Raw genomic sequence first — 18,794 nt, 5'->3', positions numbered from 1 at the left:
TATCTATCTATCTATCTATCTATCTATCTATCTATCTATCTATCTATCTATCCATTCGTCCATCCATCCCATTTAACTATCAGCTATTACTTGATTTCATTAAATACACTGGTTTTCAGTTATTTTTCTTACCACCTTTAATATAAGAAGTTAAGGTACAGCAACATAACTGCAAAAACCTTTGATGACTAATGGTTCACTCTCTCAAGGAAGGTCATTCCTTGTAACTGCAAAGTTTAGAGAAATTTATACATTGAGCAATGAAGAAGGAAGGGACATTTGGAAACCAATGAGTTTATAGATAGTGATCAGATGACTATCATAACTGTCCTAAAATTTGTAGGATTTAATCTGCTTTAGGTTGGGAAACCAAAAAAGTAAGCTAGTTAAAACTATTTCTAAAGTAGGGTCAGCTTTGAAGAAGGGTGTGCAGGACACAATAAGTTGCAAGAGCTATTGAATGTGGGAATTTGACATCTTTAAGTATTCATATGTTTTTGCTACCTAGAAGTTTTAGTTTACTTCTTTTATTTTTATTTCTTAGTCATACTTCAGATGGTTGGGTATGTGACCTTTAAGTGAGAAAAGTGTTACTGTACCATTATTTTATTAACTATAAATACACCACTGAAAAATGTTAAATAATAATGAAAGGATATTTGCAACTATTTTCTTTCAACTAAAAGTATAATGATCTTATTTTTTTTCTTGAGACAAAAACAGTAAAATGATAAAAAAAAATCCATCTAGAGAATAAGTATTATTCAAAAATATTAACTCATATAAATGTTAAAAACCTTTTTCCTTTTATGACTTTTCAGAGTTAAGGTCATGAAAAACTTTTTAAATGATTCTACTGAATTCAAGATAACTACTAAATTCATATATTTTTATTACATTAAGGTTGTTCTCAATGCTAAGCTTGTCAACGTAGGTTTTAGTTAATAGGAAACTAGCATCTACTATGACCCATCAATATCTTTTACACACAAACTAAAAATAATTATCTTTTAGAAAAATTAATTTAGCATGTTTTTCTTCAAAGTTCTCATAAGTATGACCAACAATGTGCATTTTGAGAATGTAAACCATCTCGCAGTAGGAAGCAGGAACTCAAGATTAATTCTACAAAACAGTTTGTGGGAAATAAATTCTTAAATGCTTGTGTTTTTTTCATACATCCTATGTATGCATTATTAACATAAGCAAATTATGGCATTCATTATATTAAAAACATATTAATATATTAGTGAAATAAAAGCACACAGTGAACTAGATAGATACTTCCATGATTCAATATTTAGTTAATATTTATCGAATGCAGTTTGGAAGGTGCTAGGAATAATACAGTAAAAGGTGAGAACATTAGTTAACTATAGCATATTCAGTATGTATTATTACTAAAGAAAATATAATACCACAATTTAAAAATACTTTTCCATTTCTTTCATTATTACATTCTCATATTTCGTTTTCACTTATGTACAGTAGATTACATGATTTTTCTTTTTCAAACTCTGGATCAAACTCTTTATTTCTAGGCATTTCAAGAATACTTCCTGAATTCAAAAGAAAAACATCCTATTGGTTATGATAGCTTTTCTTTCTGATTCAAATCAAAAGCTACCTGTGTACATTAAAAAAACAAAACAAAACGAAAGATCAATGCTTTTAAAGTCTTACCTAACTGGGCATCAATATCTTAAGAATAAGATTTTTAAAATGACTCAAGCCTGTGCATATAAAACATTTACATTATATTTTGACCTTGCATTCCATAATACAAGTGACTGCATACTTAATACATATCCATGAATCAACTATAAGTCATAGAGTGTTTCAAGAATAGTAGCGATTGACCAGGCTTGTGTTTCACAGCTAAAAGGACAGTATTGGCCATTCTCATTGGTCAGTTCAGGAAGTCCTTTCCAAGGGGATCTTAAAAAAAGAAAAGACATTTTATGAGATACAACACATATCTTGTTTGGATTAACGAAATAGGCAATACATTTGGTGCTTTTCCTTCTAGTATAGAAAAATAATCATACATAGTCATTTGCTACAAAATAAAACAGGATATCCTTATCTATGTATAAAGAATTTAGATTGAAATTATTCTTTGAGGGACACCTGGGTGGCTCAGTTGTTTAAGCATCTGCCTTAAGCGTCTGATCCTAGGGTCCTGGGATCGAGCTCCGCATCTGGCTCCCTGCTCGGCAAGGAGTCTGCTTCTCCTTCTCCCTCGGTGCCCCCCCCCCCCCAGCTCGTGTTCAAGCATGCTATTTCTCTCAAGTAAATAAATAAAATCTTAAAAGTAAATATTTATTTAAGTAAATAAATAAAATCTTAAAAAAAAAAAAAGAACCTAGGAGAGAGGGCTGGGAGAGATCCTTCCCTAGCAACTTCAGAGGGAGCATGGCCCTGCCAACACCTGGATTTCAAATTTCTGGCCTCTAGAACTGTGAGACAATAAGAAAATATTTAAACTACTCAGTTTGTAGTGCTCTGTTATGGCAGCTCTAGCAAACTAATATAGTACTGAAGTTAAGAGACAAACTTACAGAACCAGTGACATGCTGCTCATAATTATATGTGGAACTAGAACATGGAACATATCCATACTGGTAAAAGAATTCTTCTTTCCCTTCCTTTCTGAAAAATTCATTCCTCAAGTCATTAGGTGGGACAAAGGTTGGTGATCAGAGTTGGGGAGAAGAGGAAAGAAGGGTAGCAGGGATAGCACAGGGTAGGATGCCACAGCCTGAGGTGTATGAAGAGAGTTCACACCAAGGTGGGGCTGTCCTAGAACCCAAGTGGTGCAAGGAGGGCATCCACACATAAGTGTGGCCTAGTGTGGGGTTGTCAGGCCCATGAAGGAAGAGGTATACCAAGAGCCAGAAAAGGGTGAGCTGAATCCATTTGGTAGTGATAGCAGAGTATGGGGAATAGCTTACTCACTGTTGGAAAAGGGAATTACAAACATGAAAAGGGAGAAAACAAGATAAAACACTGAGTGGAACTGGTGTGAATGTAGGTTTTCAATATATAGAGATAGATAAATACACGGAGATAGAGATCTGCCTGCCTATCTATCTATCTATCTGTCTATCTATCTATCTATCAATCATTTCCTAGCTCTATCTACTGGAAGGCACAATAACAATTCCCCAAGAGCACGAATATACCAAGTATTTAGTTCCGGGCTTTTATTTTTTTTAATGTATGTATGCATGTACGTATTTAGTTATTTTTAAAGAATTTATTTTTTTGGATGCCTGGGTGGCTCAGTTGGTTGAGCGGCTGCCTTCGGTTCAGGTCATGATCCCAGGGTCCTGGAATCGAGTCCCGAATTGGGCTCCTTGCTCAGCAGAGAGCCTGTTTCTCCCTCTGCCTCTGCCTGCCACTCCCCCTGCTTGTGCTCTCTCTCTTGCTCTCTGTGTCAAATAAATAAATAAAATTTAAACAAATTTATTTTTTTAAAGTAATCTCGACACCAAATGTGGGGCTTAGACTCACAACCCCAAGATCAAGAGTCACATGCTCTATCGATTGGGCCAGCCAAGTGCCCCTGGATCTGGGCTTTTAAATAACATTCTTCACAAACACAAAAAACAAACAAGCTAGTAAACAAACCAGGGATAGAGAATTGCCCACCTAGGCTGGGGCAGGGAAAGTAAAGATGAGCTTAAAACATTTGACTGGGCCAGAAAGCAAAGGTCTTCCGCTTCTGACAAACATGAACAGCACAGACAGTATTTCCCTCCTGCCTGAAACAAAGTTCTGGACAAGGAATATGAAGCAATAATCTTCAAGATACTGGATATTAGGCAACAAAGAACAGTGACCCCTAAGAAATGAGAATACACTGAAGGAAGCCCTAGGACTACCATACCTTACTGCCTGGAGGGAGTTTCCAGGATTTGGCACAGGGAAGGGAACACAGGTAGAGCCTGGCAGATTCCTTGAGTTGAAGAAATGGAACTGACAGTCCAGGAAAAACAAGGCAGCTAGAATTTTCAGGACAGAGTACTAAAAAAGAGAGAACTCTGGAGATATGCAGAGGGTCCCACTCAAGTATTCACCTACCGATCAGTCAACACACAAGAGGAAACTAATGAAAGATGGGGAAAGAACCATCTGAAAGAATTAAAGGAGTACCTGATGACATTTACACAGGATCAGGAACAGTGCTTATTTCCACCAGCCAGGTTTGAAAACTTCATAATTTTAGGGATATGGGATAGAGAACTCAGGTGGGCCATGACTCATTAGTGGAGAATAATTAGCCCTAGACTAAATGCTGCTCTGGCCAGGCCCAACAAAGCTTAAAATCAGAGGTGCCTCGGTGGCTCAGTCAATTAAGCATCTGCCTTCGGCTCAGGTCATGATCCCAGGGTCCTGGGATCGAGCGCTACATCGGCCTCCCTGCTCAGCGGAGAGAGGCTTCCCCCTCTCCCTCTGCTGCTGCCCCTGCTTGTGTGCTCGCTCTCTCCTCTGTCAATAAATAAAATTTAAAAATTAAAAAAAAAAACCCTTAAAATCAAAACCTGAAAGGATCAAACTGTTCCCAAATAACTTAACTGCATTCCAAAACAAAGTTCAAGAATATTTATAGAAATACCAAAAAATCTAATACCAAGCAAGGTAAAATTCATAGCTGGCATCCAATAAAACACTAGCAGGTGAAGAGTAGGCTAATACAACCCATAAGAAGAGAATAATCATACGTGAAACCAACCCAGATATAAATTAGCAGACAAAGACAATAAAATAGTTACTGTAACTGTATTCTGTATGTTCAAAATACTCAGCAGAGACATGGAAGATATAAAAAAGACCTAAATCAAACTTCAAGAGATGAAAACTATAATGTATAAAATGAAAAATATACTTAATGGAAATAGTGGCAGATTAGATATAAGGATGATAGCAGATTTCCTGTTAAAACAAGGTAACACTTCAATGCACTGAAAGAAAAAACCTGTCAACCTTTAATTCTATGCACAACAAAAATATCTTTCAAAAATAAAGGCAAAATAAAGACTTTTCTGAGAATTTAAGAGCTTAAAGAATTTATCATGAGCAGGCTTGCACTATAAGACATGATAGAGGAATTCATTAGGCAAAAGAAAATTATACCAGATGGAAACAGAGATATTCACAAACAGATGAACACTGGAAATGGCAACTATGTGAGTAGTTATATAAGACTTTTTTCTGTATTATTTAAACATCTTTAAAAAATAACTGATGGCATAAACAAAAAGTAATAACAATGTGTGGGGAAATTATAACACATATGCAAAGCAAAATAGATGACAATAATAGCACAAAAGCCTGGAAGGGAGAAATAGAACTATATATTTTAAGATTCTTATACTATGCTTGAAGGTGAACTATGATAAATTAAAGATGTATATATAAACCTAAAGCAACCACTTAAAAAAGTAGCTAATTAGCCAGCAAAGGAGATAAAATGGAATATATACTGAATAATAAATATCCAGTCCAAAAGAAGGAGAAAAAGAGGAAAAGAATAAACAGAAAAAAATAGATTTATACTTAACCATATAAATAATCACATTAAGTGTAAATAGTCTAAACTTTCCAAATAAAAGTCAGAGATTATCAAGCTGCACAAAAAAGCAAGACCGCCATTATATGCTGTTATGTACATAAACCTACCCTAAACATAAAGACAGCAAATACGTTAAAAGTAAAGGATGAAAAAATATATACCATGGTAACAATCAAAAGAAATCTGAAGGGCTTATATTAATATCAAACTAAGTGGGGCGCCTGGGTGGCTCAGTTGGCTAAGCGACTGCCTTCGGCTCAGGTCATGATCCTGGAGTCCCGGGATCGAGTCCCGCATCGGGCTCCCTGCTCGGCAGGGAGTCTGCTTCGTCCTCTGACCCTATCCCCTCTCATGTGTTCTCTCTCTCTCAAATAAATAAATAAAATCTTTAAAAAAAAATCAAACAAAGTAAATTCTGAAGCAAAGATATACTGCCAATGATAAAGAAGGTCATTTCATAATGATAAGAGGGTCAATTCATGAAAGAACAAAATAATCCTAAATATGCATCTAATATGTTTTCAAAATACATGAAGCAAAATCTGATATAGCTACAAGGGGAAATAGACATCCATAATTATAACAGGAGATGTCAATACTCTTCTCTAGGTAATTCATAGAACAAGTAGACAGAAATTCGTAAGTACTTTGTACAACACTATCAATCAACTTGACCTAGTTGACATTTATAGAACATTCCACCCAAGGACAGCAGAATACACATTTCCCCCTGCCACTGGAAAACAAATTAGTAACCAGACAGAACATACTCTGAGCCTTAAAACAAGTATCAATAAGTTTAGAAGGATTAGAGTCATATAAAGTATATTCCCTGACTACAATGGAATTAACTTTGAAACCAGTAACAGAAACACCTCTGGAAAATTCCTCAATATTTGAAAGCTAAATAACACCTTTCTAAATGACCCATGGGTCAAAGAAGAAGCAAAGGGGAAAGTAGAAAGTATTTTCAACTGAATGAAAATACAAACACAACAAGCCAGAATTTGTGGGATACTGTTGATTTAGTATTTAATGGGAAATTTATAGCATTAAGCCCCTTATTAGGTAAGAAGAAAGGTCTTTAAGTCAATGACCTCAACTTCTACCTTAAAGTAGACAAAGACAAACAAATTAAACCTAAAGTAAGCAGAAGAAGAGAATAAAGAGCAGGGTAGAAATCAATAAAACAAAAACCAGAAAAACAACAGAAAACAAATCAATAAAGCCAAAAACTGGTTCTTTAAGATGAGCAATAAAATGGATAAACTTTCTAGCCAGGCAGAACAGGAAAAAAAGAGAATACAACTTACCAATATCAAGAATGAGAATGTTGACATTGCTACGGATTCCATAGATAACTAAGAGTAATAATTCACTTTAGATAAAACCATTTCTTGAATTGTGACAAGTATTTTTGAACTATCTTTTCATTTAATCTTTGCAGCAAATAATGAGATATTAGCATAATACAGAGGAAGAAATTTATTTCAGAGAGGTTAAGTAATTTGCTCAAAGTCACACGTAAAGGGAGTAACAAGGACAAAATCTGAAATCCAATCTGGACCCAAAGCTCACACCTGAAGCTACTGTGCTATCAAAAGTAGCTATTAGGAAATGGTAAAAAAAAAAACTGGAAAGTAAGGAATTTGGATTTCATTTTGTATGCAATGGGGAATTACTGAAGGTTTTTAAATATAAGACTAAAATTGTGAGAGTTATATTTGAACCAAATTAATCTTATTTGAGGTAATATGACAAGATGGAGAGAGGGGAGACTGGAAGTATGGAGCCTATTGCCTAGTTCAGAGAAAAGGTTCTGAGTTATAAGTTAGGCAGTGGCAAGAGCAAAGAAGATGGGCTGTTAGAAGGCAGGATACAGCTGAATCAAGTCTGGACAACTATCTGGATGTTCTGGAGAAGTAATGAGGTAAAAGTAAAAAGTACCTGGGATGTTTGAGCTTGCAGAGCATGCATAATGGTAATACCATAACAGCAAAGGGAAGAAAATTGTGTATGTGGGAGAAGATGAGTGATGGCAGAAAGACATCCAAGGTAAGAAGTGTATTAGATAGTTAAAAAGTAATAGTGGAGCTTGTAAGAGAATTCAAAATTTGCTAGAGAATGAAGACATGAGATAGATGAAATGTAACAGGAGAAAATGTAGGTTAAAAAAAAAAGGAAGATTAAGGACAGATTTTTGGAGAGTGAACATAGGTGCCAGGAAGAAAAGCCGGAAAAACAGTAAATTGAGACAACAGTGTAGTAGTTAAGAGCACAGCCTGTGAAGCAGGCTGCTTGGAGTTTAGTAACAGCTCTAGCAGATTACTTGCCATTTGACTTTGTAGAAATTACTTAACTTTCTTAGCTTCATTTATAAAATAGAGATAACTAATAATAGCTCAAAGCTGAGTTAGTATCTTGTCTATATGACATGTACTAACATATTAATCCTCAAAACAACCCCAGTACATCCATTATACAGATGAGGAATGAGGCCCAGAGAAGTCAAGTAACCTGCCCACGGTGACATACCTAGAGAGTGGAGAAGTGAATAATAACAATAATAGGATAATCATAATGATAATAGCTATTTTATATAGTTTTTTTTTGGATTAAATGAGTAATGTCATATAAATGCATTTAGAACAATGCCTGGAACACAGTAAGTACTCAATAAATATTACTTCCTATTATTATAATAATTGTTACTAGCATGAGGTAAACAAGGGAAACCTAATACAGTGGATGGCATAAAGTTCTTTATGAAAAGAAGAAAGCAACAATGTCAAATACTATAGGCAGGTCAAAGAAGAGAACCGAAAGGAAGTCATGGGATCTGGGAACAAGAAAGGATCTTGTTGAAGGGGCGCCTGCCTGGCTCAGTCGGTTAAGCGTCTAACTCTTGGTTTTGGTTCAGGTCAAGGTATCAGGGGTTTGAGATTGAGCCCTGCCTCGAGCTCAATGTGGAGTCTGCTTGTCCCTCCTTCCACACCCCGCCCCCCCCCGCCCCTCCTCTGCCTAAATAAAATCTTTAAAAGAAAAAAGAAAGGATCTTGTTGAGTGGCTTCACCAGAGTGGTGAGGGCAAAACAAAAGCCAGACCATGGGTGGTAATGACTAAGGTGGTCAGAAAGCAAAAGGAACAAGGCTACTCCTATAGGAAGTGTGCTGAGAAGAAAACAGAACGAAAGGACACAGCTAGATGTAGGAACAGTATGAACTGACTTTATTTTAGGATGTGGTGACAAATTTCTTTCTAGCTTAAGAAGGAAGAATCAAGCGGAATACCAAGAAAGGATAATTAGTAGAGCAAAGTGGAGGAACAGGTGGGAGGGATGGGATCACAGGTAAAGTAGAAGAGTGATCCCTGCAGTGCAAGATGTTCTTACTTCTCATGGACAAAAGAAAGAAAATAAATGCAAACAACGATAAATACTGTGGAGCAATAAAGGATAGAAGAATGTTCACATCACACACAATCAGATGCTATTTCTAGATGAGGTACAAGAACTATGGCAGGGTTGGGTTTTCTGTGACTACATTCAAGCAAATAAAAACAAATTTTGAAAAAAAAAAAACCACAATATTCATGGTGATAGATGGAAGCCCTTCATGTTCATACAATAAAGGAGATAAAATTTATGCTGTTTATGCATAATTATTCTGAGCAATAAGCTGTACATATACAGGCATACCTTGTTTTATTGTGCTTTGCTTTACTGCACTTCACAGACACTGCGTCTTTTTACAAACGGAAGGTTTGTGGTAACCCAGCACCAAGCAAGTCTATTATAGGCACCATTTTTCCAACAGCATTTGCTCACTTTGTGTCTGTGTAACATCTTGGTATTTCTCACAATTTCAAACTTCATTATTGTATTTGTTATGGTGATCTGTGGTCAGTGATTATGACTTGCTGAATGCTCAGATGCTTTTTAGCAATAAGATACTTTTTTGTGTGTGTGTTCAAGATTTTATTTATTTATTTGAGAGAGAGAGAGAGAGAGAATGAGAGAGAGCACATGAGAGGGGGGAGGGTCAGAGGGAGAAGCAGACTCCCTGCTGAGCAGGGAGCCCGATGCGGGACTCGATCCAGGGACTCCAGGATCATGACCTGAGCCAAAGGCAGTCACTTAACCAACTGAGCCACCCAGGCGCCCGGCAATAAGATACTTTTTAATTAAGGTATGTACATTGGTTTTTTTAGACACAATGCTATTGCATATTAAATAGACTACAGTATGATGTAAATGTAATTTTGACATGCACTGGGAAACCAAATAATTTATTTGACTTGCTTTATTGTGATTTTTGCTTTATTGAAGTGGTCTGGAACTGAACCCACACTATCTCCAAGGCACGCCTATATTTAGGTTTAATCTAGAATTTGGGAAATTAGGATAGCTTTTGACTATATTTATATCATCTTATAAAGACACATAATTCTGACACTATCTCTAATAATTATGACAAAGGAGGTGACAAATGGGTTTGAAATATAGTTAAAAGACCAACCCTGATATTTTAATAATAAAGCATTTCTGAAAACTATTTATTGATATATCTGATTTTTAATTTATTTTTAAAGTATTCTAAATTTAAAAAAATTAACATACAGTATTATATTACTTTCAGTTATACAATATAATGATCCAGGAATTCTATACATTACTCAGTGCTTATTAAGGTAAGTGTATTTCTAATCCTTTTCATCTATTTCACTCATCCTTCCCCCCCCATTTCCCCTCTGGCAACCACATATGTCTTTAAATCAATTAACTCAAAAGGCCCGGCCTGAGTACTTTTAATTTTTATATTTATTCTGTTTTGGCCATACCCCAAAATAGCCACTGTATTTAAAAAATTAGACTATTCCACATGTATAAATCATGCAATATTAAGTCTTCAAATAACAACCTAAAATAATTAAAGGAAGGTGAAAATTATATCACTGAACTTGTCATGTTAAGTAAGAGTAAAGCTTTCAAATTTCATTGGGATACCTAGAGTATACAGAAATGAATTTTAAGGAGCTGTTATTTACCTAATATCTAATAAACTGACTAAACACTAGTTCTGGAAATTACATGCCCCCTGATGACTTACCTCTCAAGATGAACGTAATGTCGGGAAAGAATGTTTTTAACCAAAAACACAGTCTTGGCATTAGCCTCCGGACCCATCAATTTGGAAAAATATAATTTCGCACGAAGAAAATACCCAATGGGCCACAGCCACTCCTAAAAAAAGATGATTTAAAGGTAAAGAAAAAAAAAAGAGCTTTGAATATCTATAAAGTTACTTGAAAAATAACTTCAACTGAAAACTCTGAAAAGAGAAATGAAGTTCTTACAGGTCCTTGGTGATAATTGAAACCTTTAGCAAGATTGTAGTTGTCATTGTCTAAGGCATTGTCATAAATTCCACAGTAAACCATATCACTGCAAAATGATTGAAATTTAGGTTAGAAAAAGATCAGATATTACATAAGAAGCATTAGATTTTTCAATAGCAAAAGTAAGAGAAATAATCAAATTAGCATATACTGGGTTCAGGATACTTTTTTTTTTTTTTACAACCCATCTTAAAAATTAATTAGTTAATTAACTCACTTATAAGTAAGCTCTACGCCCAATGTGGGGCTTGAACTCATGACCCTGACAGCAAGAGTCACATGCTCTACTGACTGTGCCAGCCAGGCACCTCCAGAATACTTTTAACAATGTGTTAGGGAATGATTAACAAATAGTTACTGGCTAATAAAAAAAAATGTCAAGTATTCAGGTATCTTGCCTTCAAGGCGTTAGTCTGACACTAAATATTGGTTAAAGTCAACTATTTCACTAAGCTTCTAATACACTGATGATGACTAAAATATACACAAAATAATTTGAATTAGTAAACATTAAAGATACAGTTTTATTAATTATTACATATTAGAAAGGTTGTTTTTTAAACTTCTCCATGAAGTTATTTTAAAATTAAGTAAAATTGGTATTTATCAGATTCCAAATAGACATAGAAAATTTATACACACTTATAAACTAAACAAACTATTACAAACTTATTGTAATGGATAATACAAGACAGTTATCTATACTCCGTTTAATTAAATTATTACTTTTCTTTTTTTCCTTTTAGTGAGAGACAGAATTTGCGACCTGAGTAAGCTTTAACTGTGGGTTTTAGTTTTGACCAGTGGTTCCTAACACCTCTGAAAATGTGGAGAACACCTCAGAATGCAGATAAGTATACACACAAAAAGTATGCATCTCAAGATTGAAATGAGTACACAGTAAATTGGGAAAATTCTACAAAGGTGAGGATACTATATAGAAAAGGGGTTCTGTCATACACTGATACAGAAAGCAAATTAATGTTGGGCTAGGGCATCAAGCTTTAAAGGAAAACAGCAGAAGACAAACAGGAAGGTCATTAGAAACTCAAGAAAAAACAAAAGTTGGAAAAGAAAAGAAATATAAAATGGCATAAACACATAATCATAAAATAAAAACAAAGTCAGTTATTGGTTTAAATAAAAACAGTCAGGTAATAACATAGAAAGGATGGAAATGGTTAGTGGTAAGGTGAGGAGAGAGTTACATCTTCATCTGTCATCACAAGAAGTAACCAAATAATGTCTAATATTAAAAAAAAAAACTCGAAACAGCTGCACACACACAGTATTTAGAAATATGGAGGGAACTACTAGGAGTTAACAACTTGAAAAAGACTGTCTCTGAGGAGACAATATGTCTCTACTTCCAATGTCCATAATAATCATGTATTTTACAATCAGAAAAAAATAGGCATTAGGAAATATTCATAACATATTAGTTTTATAAGCTTAAAACTCTTATTGATTATTAAATATAGGACAAGCATTATGAACACTGATATTTAATGAAGATACAGCTGGTATTTTTAAAAACTCAGTTTGAACGCAATTTTAGAGAGTTTACTGACAAGCAAAAAAATTATGGCTGATGCAATATAATATCAACAACATTCTTAACACTTATACTTCAACTTACTCTGGGTCAAAAGTTTTCATGCCAAGATTAAATATAATTAAATATAATTATACATTAAATACCATATGAACAACATTCTTAATACTTAATATTCTAACTTACTCTGGATCCAAAGTTTTCATGCCAAGGGGCCCAAGCAAATTTTTTTCTGCAATCTCCAGAGCTTTCCATGCTTTTTCTGCAGTAAAGAGCTCAGGGGCCTAATGAATGTCAAAAACGAATATTCAAACTTTTGAAGATCACAAAAGAATTAGTTTTCACCCACAGTGGAACATAAACTAGTCATAAACTTGGAAATGAAACCTGTTTAAAAATACAGTGTGGGTCAGAATTCCTTTCGAGCGCAGATGCCTAACCCGATCTAATGCTAATGGAGATGACTTAGAAGCACTGTTCTTGGCCTTAGAAATTAGGAAAGCTGCTAAGAGGTGACTATTTCCTTGTGTCATTTTAAGAAAGCATACGAGCTCCCGAAGGAAGTTGCCACAGCTACAATGAAGGCAGAGCACACTTAAACCCATCTAATTCATTTTTCAGAAGATTTATAATAGCTTCCTTAAAGTGTATCTGGTAATCATTTTTTGCTTTTGGGGTCACAGCGAAATACAGAATGACCTGCACTCTAACAGCATGAGTAAATGTACTTGTGATACGGAGAAGGAGAGAAAGTACTGGTGGCTAAGAACCTGCATTAATTTTAATGGTTAAATGAAATCAAATGCATACTGAACAGAAGATAACTTTACGTACCTTTGGATTTTTTATTCTAATAATTTATAGTGCCATATTTAGTACTCTTTTCGACAAGGTAGAAACAGCTAAGCAGGCACAGAAGGGCACATACCTTCTCTATTTTACTGTCCTTATAGTTTATTTTTAGACTAGAGATAAAATAGAGTCTAGAATTCTTGGCTAGATAGAATGCATTACAGCAATACAACGAAGGAAACAGAATATGAGTTGAAGTTACTCACATTAGTTCACCAGTCTAGATCTTTCCAACTAGTGTGTTGAGGTACTGGTCTTAGCACAGGTGTGCTGAAATACCCAGGCCTTCAGCTTTCAAGGCAGTGGGGCGGGCCCGGGGCTAACTGAAGCAGTTGGATCTGGCACAACCAACCTAATCCATTTTGCCCAGTGTGCTATACAAATACCATTATTTTCTACGTGTGCTATCATATGAAAAACACTGGGAAGCACTTCATTAGTTGTCATCTATTATTTTCTGTTTTTTGATACCAAAGTTAAGGGTGGTATGCATAATGCTTTATTAATTTAGAAAGACTATATCGAACTAGCTAGTAAACAATATACTTTTTGGCAAGTAAATGAATTTGAAAACAAATGGGAATAAAGAACTAAATGTACTCCATCACAACATTTTTGAAATTTGAAAGTAACAATTCACTTACTACAACCATTGCTATGGTAAAATTAGGCCTGAGCTGATAGTCACACCAAGGGCTTGAAGCTCCATAACTATCTTTGTATATGCCACGTTTGTGAACCAGATTAGGATGCTTTTCATTAGAATCTGAAGGGTCTTCTGACACATGAAATAGCTTTTCGAAGTTGTCTTGTATTTTTCTGTTCCACTCATCATATGAGACTGTCACAACCTTTCCTGAAACATGATAAAAGACTTGGCAGTTTTAAGCATTCAAAGAAAGCCATATATTTAGTTACAGCCAAAGAGTAATATTTAGGCAATAAATTATCCACTTCTTGAAAGTGTCAGGGTCTTTTGAAGGACACAAGCCTGAAATTAAAAATTATCTTTCATTGTATTACCAGAAAGGATTAGAATCCAGCAAATGACCCCTGATTTTTCTTTGTATCACTCTCACATGTTTGATAAAGTTACATGTATTGTGCACTTGAAATGAGGCTAGTCTGAATTGAGAAGTGCCAGAAGTGTAAAATATATACTGGATTTCAAAGAAAATACTCCTCCCACAAAAGAATGTAAAATAGCTCATGAATAATTTCATGCTGATTACGTGAAGAAATAACATTTAGCATATATTGAGTTAATAAAATATATTATCGTAACTAATTTCACCTATTTCTTTTTACTTTTTTTAATGTGAGTACTAGAAAATTTAAAATTATATATGTGGCTGAAAAAAGTTATATAATTATATTTCTATCGGACAGCAGAGTTCTAGTAAAAGATGTAAAGATTTCATAAGTGTTCACAAGAATGTAACATGCTCAGTCACATTAAGGACAAAAAAAAAGCACAAGGCAATAACTATGATGCTTTTCATATCTTAGTTCAAAGTTGCTGCAAAAATATGGTTAGTAACCAGGTTTGTTACAATTTTATACTAATGCTTTTTTCTTTCTTAATTGTTAAGGGTTTTCTAATATTAGTTCATGGAGTCAAATGATTACGTAGATTAAGAGTATAGACAGTATATTCAAAGTTTCTGTTTAAATAAAATGAACAGCTTACCATGTTTTTTTACTGTGACTTCATGATAAGGGAAAATTCTTTTTTTGGATAATTCCAGCAACCAACGGACGGCAGATTTACTCAGGCCCACAATTTCCACAGCAGACCCGTCTCTAAAATTAAAATAAATTTTATTCTGTGAGTTGGAGTCATTTAAGCACTACTTAAAGGTCATTCAATAAACAATTTTGATGAATTATATATTATAAAAGCAGCTATCTATAAAAAAACCCCTCACTTCATTGAAATGTATGCTGCATATATAAGAAACCTCTCCTCTTACCATTTTGCCATTGCTTACCTTCTTAACAGTTAAAAAAAGTTCTATGGAGTGGAATGGTGATTATGGAGTTAGAGGGGATGGCAGCTGGAAAAGGTAGGGGTAAGGAATCAGAGAATACTGAAATAGGGTACCAGAGAAAAGATAGCAAACATGGGATATAGGACTGGAGAAAGCCAGGGAAGATACACATAATAATTTGAAAACCCATTTTTTTTTTTAAAGATTTTTATTTATTTGACAGAGAGAGAGTGAGAGAGGGAACACAAGCAGGGGGAGTGGGAGAGGGAGAAGCAGGCTTCCCGCAGAGCAGGGAGCCCGATGCGGGGCTGGATCCCAGGATCCTGGGATCATGACCTGAGCCGAAGGCAGATGCTTATCGACTGAGCCATCCAGGTGCCCCTGAGAGCCCATTTTTAAAGAAAATGAAAGGGAAGTACAAAAGGTCTAATTATGTACCAAAATAAACATGTTTTAAAAAGAAATTTGCAAAGCATGTAACAACAGCTGTGATTAAATGATTTTTTTTCACGATGCTGACTGAAGATAAAATTTAGAATAAGAAAATAGTTTCTCACACTTGATACTATTTTTTTTAGTTAATTAATTAATTTTTTATTTTTTTTAAGTAGGCTCTACACCCAGTGTGGAACCCAACACAGGGCTTGAACTCATGATCCTGAGATCAAGACCTGAGCTGATATCGAGTCAAATTCTTAACCAACTGAGCCACCCAGGCACTCCTAGACTTGTGATGTAGTATTAAGCATTTGAAACCATAAAAAGAAATGATGGGACAAAAGATAAAAAATTAGGTGGAAAAAAAGGTTCAGAAATTAAAAGTATTTCATAAAGAACAGGATAATTGGGTATTTTCTATATTTATAAAAGATGGGCATAATGAAATGTTTACAATGAAAACATTCAGGTTAAGAAAAGATCTTAATGACAGGGATAAAGAATCAAAATTTTCCTTTGAGGTGCTTGTAGAGAAGCACCCCATGAGAACTTCCAGAAAAGAACAGACAGCTTTACTTGATGACTTGGTAACAAGAGAGTTGTATATGTGCATGTTGTGGGAGAGGAAGGACTGAGTGGAAGAGGAAGGAGGAGGGAAGAAGGGAGATTCTGACTAATTTTTAAAAAAGATTATTTATTTATTTGAGAGAGAGAAAGGGGGGTGAGAGAGATCACACACTCGTGTGTGAGCTGGTAGGTGGTGGGGGACAGACAGAATCTGAAGCAGACTCCACACTGAGCGCAGGGTCCAGCATGGGGGCCAAACGCAGGGCTCGATCTCACCACCCATGAGATCATAACCTGAGCCAAAACCAAGAGCTGGACACTTAACTGACTGAACCATCCACGTACCCCAGATTTTGACGGATTTAATAAGAAGACTTCATGGTTAAGAGAATAAAAGACTCCACAAGTATGTGGTTTTAAAAAGGGTATTATTATATAAGCACTGTACAAATAAATACTACCTTGGAGTGGCTGGGATTCCTCTGTTTCTAGCTCTGTCACTTTCTCCCATTTTATCCATCCATGTGCCACAATTTAAGCGATTTCCTCCATAAACAAATCCCGTTTCTTCGTCAACCCCTGCAGTTATATTAAAGCCTAAAAAAGCAAAATAAAACATTTACAAAATCTGAAAGGGATATAATAAACTAGGACAACTACTCTGGAGAGCAATGTGGTAAAAAAGTTGAAGATGTGCATATTCTACCACATAGTAATTTCATTTCTAGATACATACTTTTGAGAACTCCTTACCCATGTGCATATGAAGATATGTACAAGGATATTCAATGCAACACTATTTGTATTAGCAAGAAAATAAATAACTGCTGAGCAGAGGAGTGAATAAACACTGTGGTTTATTCATACAGTGGAAAACTCACTATACCATTTAAAATTAATGAACTGGATTTACAATGCATCATAATGGACAAAACCCCAAAACAAAATTATTGAGCAAACAAGTTGCAAAAGGAAATGCATAATAAGATACCTTTCCTTAAAAGTTTAAAATATAGATAATACTAATATATACAACCATGTATGTCTATATGACTATGTCTAACATAATACTTGATAAAATTCAAAAACATAAAAGTTATATGTATATATTATAGTGTATTCCATAATATACTGACTACATACTATATAATATACTGAATATATAATACATAATATAAATCATATGTAATTTACACATACTCAAACACAAACTCATAAAGTACAAAAACATACATGGAAAAAAAATGTGATTATAGCGTAGTCATTAATTCTAGAGAGGGAGGGAAGGGAGAGAGATAAAGATGAAGCTTTAGATACATCTGTAATAGTTTATTTCTTTACAAAACAAAAAAGAAAGATCTGAAGAAAATACAACCAAATGTTAAATATCTAATTTTATTTCTAGGCTTAAAGGTATAATTTATATTATTTTCTCTTACTGAAATGTTTCACAATTAAATCTAAAAACTACAATAATTTAGAGATATCACAAAAAATGTTCTTTTAAATATAAAATCTACTTCTATTTAGTTCTCCAAGTGAAGGATAAAAAAAGTATCAGTGATCTTACCAGTTCAATCATGTATACAATTTGTATGTTACCACTATAAACACTAAATTAACTAAATGAGGTCTAACTACTGTTTAAAATATAATTTAGAATGTGTATGAAGGAATTTAAGTTTTTTTTAAAGATTTTATTTATTTGAGAGAGAGATACTGAGAAAGCACGAGCGGCGGGGAGAGGGAGAAGCAGGCTACCCGCTGAGTAGGGAGCCAGATGCAGGGCTCAATCCCAGGACCCCAGGATCATGACCTGAGCTGAAGGCAGCTGCTTAACTGACTGAGCCACCCAGGTGCCCCAGAATTTTAAGTTCTTGAGTCTACAGCAAAATTTGCCAATGAGTTAGTGAGTTATCTGAAATATCTGAAATAGATCACTTAAAAAGATTATCATTTTACATTAAAAACAATAGTGTTTAAAAAAAAAACAAGAGTCCACAATCCTATTACCCTAACAAAACTATTACATTTATGTATTCCTTTCTAGTCTTTTCACATAATAATATTTTCATAAATATTTCATATCCAACTATTTTTCATGTATTAGATTCAACACCCATAAGTCCTTAATATTTCAGTCTTTAATATTTATATTATATTAATACTATACAAATTACAAAAATTATGATTTATAGGAATTACAGAATTTTTCATTCAAGTCAATGTAAACATTTCCTGTTAAACAAAAGGATTGTTTCATTCTTTTATGTGATTGTAAGCACTGTTATGATCAATATCATGTAATATGACTTTTTTGTGTGTTTTAGATTACTTCACGGACTAGAGTCCCAGGAGTGGAATAAATTCATGAACAAAAACATGAATATTCTATATCTCATAAAACATATTTGGA

At 34.5% G+C, this 18,794-nt stretch overlaps 1 protein-coding gene across 1 annotated transcript in view; it reads right to left on the bottom strand.

Annotated features, from left to right (window-relative positions):
- Positions 1 to 747: 747 nt before the first annotated feature.
- Positions 748 to 18,794, bottom strand: part of AGL (amylo-alpha-1, 6-glucosidase, 4-alpha-glucanotransferase) — a 77,793-nt gene continuing 59,746 nt past the window's right edge. Inside the window, exons 27-33 of the mRNA XM_021690255.2 lie at positions 16,840 to 16,975; positions 15,073 to 15,185; positions 14,027 to 14,238; positions 12,717 to 12,814; positions 10,934 to 11,021; positions 10,687 to 10,820; positions 748 to 1,938 (exon numbers count right to left, since the gene is read on the bottom strand). Of these exons, the coding sequence (XP_021545930.1) occupies positions 1,821 to 1,938; positions 10,687 to 10,820; positions 10,934 to 11,021; positions 12,717 to 12,814; positions 14,027 to 14,238; positions 15,073 to 15,185; positions 16,840 to 16,975 (899 nt within the window). The 3' untranslated portion in view covers positions 748 to 1,820. The remainder of the gene's footprint in view (positions 1,939 to 10,686; positions 10,821 to 10,933; positions 11,022 to 12,716; positions 12,815 to 14,026; positions 14,239 to 15,072; positions 15,186 to 16,839; positions 16,976 to 18,794) is intronic.

Source organism: Neomonachus schauinslandi, chromosome 4 (assembly GCF_002201575.2).
Source record: "Neomonachus schauinslandi chromosome 4, ASM220157v2, whole genome shotgun sequence".
NCBI lineage: Eukaryota > Metazoa > Chordata > Mammalia > Carnivora > Phocidae > Neomonachus > Neomonachus schauinslandi.
The sequence above is the reverse complement of the archived record's forward strand: the minus strand, read 5'-3'. Positions and strand labels throughout refer to the sequence as shown.